Below are 8,065 nucleotides of genomic sequence, written 5' to 3' on the forward strand. Positions count from 1 at the left end.
TCCAGATGGGACTGACACCATAAAGTTCCAAAGTAGAAGTCCTTCTCCAGATGGGACTGACACCATAAAGTTCCAAAGTAGAAGTCCTTCTCCAGGTGGGACTAACACCATGAAGTTCCATAGTAGGAGTCCTTCTCCAGATGGGACTGACACCATGAGATTCCATAGTAGAAGTCCTTCTCCATACTGATACTGCCGGGTTTCCTGTGCTTGTGCAGTGCCCATCTATGGAGCTGATGACTTGGTTGCCAGGGGGTGGAGCCACCATCCTTCCCTCTATTTCATGTCTTTATCTTTCTTTGCAGATATTGGACATGGAAGTCTCCCATCTCAGTCAGACCTTTAACTCCTCCCATACCCGCTTCTTCCTCTATGGGTTCCCCCAGTTTGCCGAATCCCGGACGCTCCTCATCGTTCCATTTCTGTTTGCGTATGCGGCCATACTGTCAGGAAACTCTCTCATCATCTACAGGATCTGGGTGGAGAAGAGCCTGCAGTCCATGATGTACACACTCATCTCTCTCCTCTTCCTCGTGAACCTCTCTTGTACAAACACCATCATGCCTCCCTTCCTGTTGAGTTTGGTCTCCGGCGAGTTCCAGATATCTCTGAACAGTTGCCTGGTGCAGATGTTCGTCATCTACCTCACCATTGTTCTGGAGTCTGCGGTGGTTCTGCTGATGGCTTTTGATCGGCATGTGGCAATCTGTAGACCTCTTCGCTACCGTGAGATCATGACCAGCCAGCTTCTGGGGCAGCTGGTTCTCGTTAGCGTGATCAGGGGCGTCGTCCTGGTGTGTCCAATAGTCATATCCGTCTCCAAAGTCCAGTTCTGTGGCTCCAACGTCATCCAGAGTTTCGCCTGTGAAAATATGGCGCTCTTGAATCTGGGCTGCGGGGACATCTCCCGGACGCACATCACCGGCCTTGTCATTAGGATCTGCGTCTCGGTGCTGGACGGGAACTTCATTCTTATTTCGTACTTGGACATTCTCCGAACGACGATGAAGACTGTTAGAGGGCAAGCTATAAGGAAGGCCTTACACACGTGTAGCACGCACATCATCGTGGTCATACTCATCTACACGTGTGGCTTCTTATCGTCCGTTGTGTACCGGATTGCCGCAGTCATCCCGGCCAACATGCAGAACCTCGTGAGTGCAATCTACTTCCTCTTCCCGGCCACGGTGAACCCGATCATCTATGGACTGAGACTGAAGGAGATCAGGATCTGTTTAATGAGAGCCTATCAAAGGAAGAAGGTTCATGTGAACGAGCCAATCGGGCCCCTCAAATAACCATCATGCAATGCGCAGTATCGGGTCAGAGTTCAAGAAACCTATCAAGATTCATTCAAAACTAGTTATGGGGCTTAAAGAGACTTATGGAGTCCCTTTGTCACCCACCACCCAACCTATATACACTATATTGCCAAAAGTATTGGGCCCCTCCCCCTCCCAATCATTGGATTCAGATGTTCCGTGACATTTCCCGGCTACTAAATATTCCGCCGCGGTCGCCTGTTACTGGGATTATAACAAAGCGGAAGCAACCGGGAACAACAGCAACTCAGCCAGGAAGATCACCACCGATTCTATCCCTCTGCTCTTCAAGTTTCCCCCTTATGCCACCACCGTGCCCTGGGAATGGTCACAACTATGTCTTATTTTCGGGGTAGGTCTTATATTTTAGCAATTCCCAAAAATAGAACTAGGTCTTATTTTCGGGGAAACAGGGTAGTGTATATATATATATATGTGCTGTTCTTATATCCGGGAGAAGGAAAGATCTCTGTGTGTGATGTACAAAACGTTCCATTTATTAATTTAAAAAAAAGGTTTATAAATCCTCCGAAGCTGCAGAATGAAGTGTGTGAATGTTTTCACCGCGGTGGTGATATGGTGAATGAGCGCCGAGGGTCCATCGATTTATAAAGGAGACATGGGAACGGGTGGGTTAGGGTTTTGGATGCTCCATTATTAGCTGGTGGTGTGCTGCCACCTGGTGGTCACCGTGTGTAGTGTCTGTAGATCATCACACATCCTCCGCACTCGTAGCTCACTCTTCTCTATCACATCCTCAGATAATTAAAGGAGAAGTACACTGTGACTCTCGGGGGGAGGGGGGGCAACAGGAAACATTGTTATTATTTAACCCCTTGATGACCGGAGGGGGAGGGGTTATTTTTTATTATATAACAAAAAAAGTACCCTAAATTTTGTAAAATAAACCTGTTTCCTCATGAAATGTTATGAAAGATTTATTATCGCCCCAATTTTTTTGGTAAAATATAAGGGACGGGGTCACGTCGGGTAAACATGTCAAGGTGTAAAATTAAGGTCGTTAAGGGGTTAATCACCACTGGGGGGGAGGGGTTTATTTTTTACTATATAATGAAAATGTATTTCATTCACGTTTCTGCACATATAAAACGTAAATACGCGTTTGATGCTCCAGCGCATGAAAATTGCGCTACACACGTTACATATCGCCGCGAACGTCGCAGTAAGAGCGATCATTTTATGGCCGCCAAACGCTGATAACACGAAACTGATGAGCGGTAAAATCTTTTAAAGCACAGCCTATGGCCAATTTTGGCTATGGTCGTTTTTTGAGGTTTTCGCGGGCGCGCGCAATTTTGAGGCTTGACATGTTTGGTGTCTATTTACCCGACTTGACCCGATCTTTTATATTTTACCAAAAAGTGGGGGTGATAATAAATGTTTTATAATTTAATATAGAGGGGGAAAGTGTTTTTAAAAAAAAATTTCAGTAACTTTTCCTTAAAGGAGAACTATGAGGGGGAGGGGGGAGGGGCTTGTCACTCACCTCATGGCTCTAGCCGACCTGTGACAATGAGACTGTCACAGGTCGGCTCAGTAGATTGGGAGGTGAGCGAACACATACCGGCGTTCGCTCACTTCTCGATCCTGTCACTGCTCTCTGCCGTGACAGGACTTTTTCTATTTTTCTTTGTGCATTATTTTTTTTTTTCAGCTTGGCTGATTATTTTTTTGTGACATTAAAAAAATGCATTTTTTTTTGTTGCTTTTTTGGGGGGGTTTTCTGTCTTACAGAAACGTTCTTTTTTCTGTTTTATGTAAATTTCCTGTTTCGGTTCATTTATTTGGTTTGCGATCTTCTGTTTTGTGTCATTATAGAATCTTCGCACTGAAAAAAAAACGCAGTCAGACTTGTTACCGGAATCGGCATGTCGGGGTCTTTGTACATTTTCTTGTTTTTCTTCACTTTACATCAAAAATAAAATAGTTTTTGCACCTTTAATATATATAAAATGTTTTTCTGTCACAATGAATGTATCGGTTCATCGTTATGGTAATAAAGGGTTTAGAACCAACAAGGCCAATGGAAGAAATATAAAACCAGGTCGGGTCCATAGGGGTGTGTGGGGGAAGGAGGGGGAGGGGCTTAATAATTCAAGGTGAAGAAACATTCTCGTGTGTGATGATAAATCTGCATCGGTGATGCATTTCGGGGGGCGTCTGATTTAAAGTGGAACTCCACCCAAAAGTCCTTGGAATGAGTGGGTGAGGGTTGTCCCGATGTAGTATGGGTAGGGCTTTACAGCTACATTTTAAGGGCAGCTCTCTGTCAGCCTGGATACCCATGGGGGTTATATATGGACTGGGAGTGCACTGGTATAACTGGGAGCGCTGGAGTTATTGGAGGATACATGGACTGGGAGTGCACTGGTATAACTGGGAGCACTGGAGTCATTGGAGGATACATGGACTGGGAGTGCACTGGTATAACTGGGAGCACTGGAGTCATTGGAGGATACATGGACTGGGAGTGCACTGGTATAACTGGGAGCACTGGAGTCATTGGAGGATACATGGACTGGGAGTGCACTGGTATAACTGGGAGCACTGGAGTCATTGGAGGATACATGGACTGGGAGTGCACTGGTATAACTGGGAGCACTGGAGTCATTGGAGGATACATGGACTGGGAGTGCACTGGTATAACTGGGAGCACTGGAGTCATTGGAGGATACATGGACTGGGAGTGCACTGGTATAACTGGGAGCACTGGAGTCATTGGAGGATACATGGACTGGGAGTGCACTGGTATAACTGGGAGCACTGGAGTCATTGGAGGATACATGGACTGGGAGTGCACTGGAATAACTGGGAGCACTGGAGTCATTGGAGGATACATGGACTGGGAGTGCACTGGTATAACTGGGAGCACTGGAGTCATTGGAGGATACATGGACTGGGAGTGCACTGGTATAACTGGGAGCACTGGAGTCATTGGAGGATACATGGACTGGGAGTGCACTGGTATAACTGGGAGCACTGGAGTCATTGGAGGATACATGGACTGGGAGTGCACTGGTATAACTGGGAGCACTGGAGTCATTGGAGGATACATGGACTGGGAGTGCACTGGAATAACTGGGAGCACTGGAGTCATTGGAGGATACATGGACTGGGAGTGCACTGGAATAACTGGGAGCACTGGAGTCATTGGAGGATACATGGACTGGGAGTGCACTGGTATAACTGGGAGCACTGGAGTCATTGGAGGATACATGGACTGGGAGTGCACTGGTATAACTGGGAGCACTGGAGTCATTGGAGGATACATGGACTGGGAGTGCACTGGATTGCTTTTTTGGGGGGGTTTTCTGTCTTACAGAAACGTTCTTTTTTCTGTTTTATGTAAATTTCCTGTTTCGGTTCATTTATTTGGTTTGCGATCTTCTGTTTTGTGTCATTATAGAATCTTCGCAGTCAGACTTGTTACCGGAATCGGCATGTCGGGGTCTTTGTACATTTTCTTGTTTTTCTTCACTTTACATCAAAAATAAAATAGTTTTTGCACCTTTAATATATATAAAATGTTTTTCTGTCACAATGAATGTATCGGTTCATCGTTATGGTAATAAAGGGTTTAGAACCAACAAGGCCAATGGAAGAAATATAAAACCAGGTCGGGTCCATAGGGGTGTGTGGGGGAAGGAGGGGGAGGGGCTTAATAATTCAAGGTGAAGAAACATTCTCGTGTGTGATGATAAATCTGCATCGGTGATGCATTTCGGGGGGCGTCTGATTTAAAGTGGAACTCCACCCAAAAGTCCTTGGAATGAGTGGGTGAGGGTTGTCCCGATGTAGTATGGGTAGGGCTTTACAGCTACATTTTAAGGGCAGCTCTCTGTCAGCCCGGATACCCATGGGGGTTATATATGGACTGGGAGTGCACTGGTATAACTGGGAGCGCTGGAGTTATTGGAGGATACATGGACTGGGAGTGCACTGGTATAACTGGGAGCACTGGAGTCATTGGAGGATACATGGACTGGGAGTGCACTGGAATAACTGGGAGCACTGGAGTCATTGGAGGATACATGGACTGGGAGTGCACTGGTATAACTGGGAGCACTGGAGTCATTGGAAGTCTGGAAGCTCTGGCGGCCATGCTCTGAAGGGGAGACCCAGCACTGGATTCCAGGAGGGGGAGGGGTGACATGAGGGTACTGAGACCAGCACATGATTGCTTTACACATTGTGTATACAACCCCATCAGTCGCCTGAGGAGCTGGCACTCTAATAGCTCTGACGGCAATTTAGAGAGGAGACTGATAATCAGGACCCAGCGCTGCAAGGTGAGAGCCCCAATGGCCACGGTGTCATTATAATACATCCCGTCCTTGTCTCTGTACATATGTCATGCTCATCCCCGGAGTCCCCGTCATCCATCATGTGATAATAATGACTGGTTAATGATCGGCGTGTGCAGGTGACGCGGTGACACTGGGTATCGTCTCCGGAGAGTTCTGCGTCTGTATAAAGTGCCGAATCATCTGGCAGGGGACACCGCAGAACATCGCAGCGAACACAGAGGATGGGATGAAGCACCGCAGGAGGGAGGTGAGATGAGGAGTACATGGTGGATCAGTGGGTAGATGATCCCAGGTATGAGGGAGGTGAGATGAGGAGTACATGGTGGATCAGTGGGTAAATGATCTCAGGTGGGAGGGAGGTGAGATGAGGGATAAGTGGGTAGATGATCTCAGGTGGGAGGGAGGTGAGATGAGGAGTACATGGTGGATCAGTGGGTAGATGATCTCAGGTATGAGGGAGGTGAGGTGAGGAGTACATGGTGGATCAGTGGGTAGATAAATCTCGGGTGGGAGGGAGGTGAGATGGTGGATCAGTGGGTAGATGATCTCAGGTATGAGGAAGGTGAGATGAGGAGTACATGGTGGATCAGTGGGTAAATGATCTCAGGTGGGAGGGAGGTGAGATGAGGGATAAGTGGGTAGATGATCTCAGGTGGGAGGGAGGTGAGATGAGGAGTACATGGTGGATCAGTGGGTAGATGATCTCAGGTATGAGGGAGGTGAGATGAGGAGTACATGGTGGATCAGTGGGTAGATGATCTCGGGTGGGAGGGAGGTGAGATGGTGGATCAGTGGGTAGATGATCTCAGGTATGAGGGAGGTAAGATGAGGTGTACATGGTGGATCAGTGGGTAGATGATCTCTGGTGGGAGGGAAGGGGGAGGAGAAGTACTTAGTAGATCAGTGGGTAGATGATCTCAGGTATGAGGGAGGTAAGATGAGGTGTACATGGTGGATCAGTGGGTAGATGATCTCTGGTGGGAGGGAGGGGGGAGGAGAAGTACTTAGTAGATCAGTGGGTAGATGATCTCAGGTATGAGGGAGGTAAGATGAGGTGTACATGGTGGATCAGTGGGTAGATGATCTCTGGTGGGAGGGAGGTGAGATGAGGGATCAGTGGGTAGATGATCTCGGGAGGGAGGTGAGATGAGGGATCAGTGGATATATGATCTCAGGTATGAGGGAGGTGAGATGAGGAGTACAGAGAGGATCAGTGGGTAGATGATCTCAGGTATGAGGGAAGTGGGAGGAGAAGTACTTAGTAGATCAGTGGGTAGATGATCTCAGGTATGAGGGAGGTAAGATGAGGTGTACATGGTGGATCAGTGGGTAGATGATCTCGGGTGGGAGGGAGGTGAGATGAGGGATAAGTGGGTAGATGATCTCAGGTGGGAGGGAGGTGAGATGAGGAGTACATGGTGGATCAGTGGGAAGATGATCTCAGGTATGAGGGAGGTGAGGTGAGGAGTACATGGTGGATCAGTGGGTAGATGATCTCGGGTGGGAGGGAGGTGAGATGGTGGATCAGTGGGTAGATGATCTCAGGTATGAGGGAGGTAAGATGAGGTGTACATGGTGGATCAGTGGGTAGATGATCTCTGGTGGGAGGGAAGGGGGAGGAGAAGTACTTAGTAGATCAGTGGGTAGATGATCTCAGGTATGAGGGAGGTAAGATGAGGTGTACATGGTGGATCAGTGGGTAGATGATCTCTGGTGGGAGGGAGGTGAGATGAGGGATCAGTGGGTAGATGATCTCGGGAGGGAGGTGAGATGAGGGATCAGTGGATATATGATCTCAGGTATGAGGGAGGTGAGATGAGGAGTACAGAGAGGATCAGTGGGTAGATGATCTCAGGTATGAGGGAAGTGGGAGGAGAAGTACTTAGTAGATCAGTGGGTAGATGATCTCAGGTATGAGGGAGGTAAGATGAGGTGTACATGGTGGATCAGTGGGTAGATGATCTCGGGTGGGAGGGAGGTGAGATGAGGGATCAGTGGGTAGATGATCTCGGCAGAGAGGGAGGTGAGATAAGGGATCAGTTGGTTTATGGAAGGAGGTCATCAATGACAGTACATTGGGTTTTGGAGTCAGGAGCCCCAGATCTGAGTAGTTTTCACTGTGAGGCTCTTAGCACCCCCGGAAGACCCCTCATATGTCATTATCCCCAACTCCGCCCCTAACATTATATGGGACCCCCGTAATGTTCAACACTTCACATTCTGCCCGATATGTAACCAATTCCTGAAATGGTAAAGCCTAACCCAAGCCAAGGATTAAAAATGATCATTGCCCCTCCCCCCCAGCTAATGAAGACTATGCTGCTTGTCTTTATAGGAGAGGCTCTAACCCAGACGTGTCCTTATCTTCCCTACAGTGTCTCACTCCCCCCCCCCCCCCCCCCCGCCTTTTCCCCG

The 8,065-nt window shown here is 48.0% G+C and overlaps 1 protein-coding gene across 1 annotated transcript; it reads left to right on the top strand.

The window, feature by feature from the left end:
• Positions 1 to 314: 314 nt before the first annotated feature.
• LOC108803413 (olfactory receptor 52K1-like) lies at positions 315 to 1,298 on the top strand. Its single transcript, XM_018575255.1, has one exon. The coding sequence runs from the start codon at positions 315 to 317 to the stop codon at positions 1,296 to 1,298; it is 984 nt and encodes a 327-aa protein (XP_018430757.1).
• Positions 1,299 to 8,065: the final 6,767 nt, after the last annotated feature.

This window comes from Nanorana parkeri, unplaced genomic scaffold, assembly GCF_000935625.1.
Source record: "Nanorana parkeri isolate BGI_ZX_2015 unplaced genomic scaffold, ASM93562v1 scaffold3706, whole genome shotgun sequence".
NCBI classification, from domain to species: Eukaryota; Metazoa; Chordata; class Amphibia; order Anura; family Dicroglossidae; genus Nanorana; species Nanorana parkeri.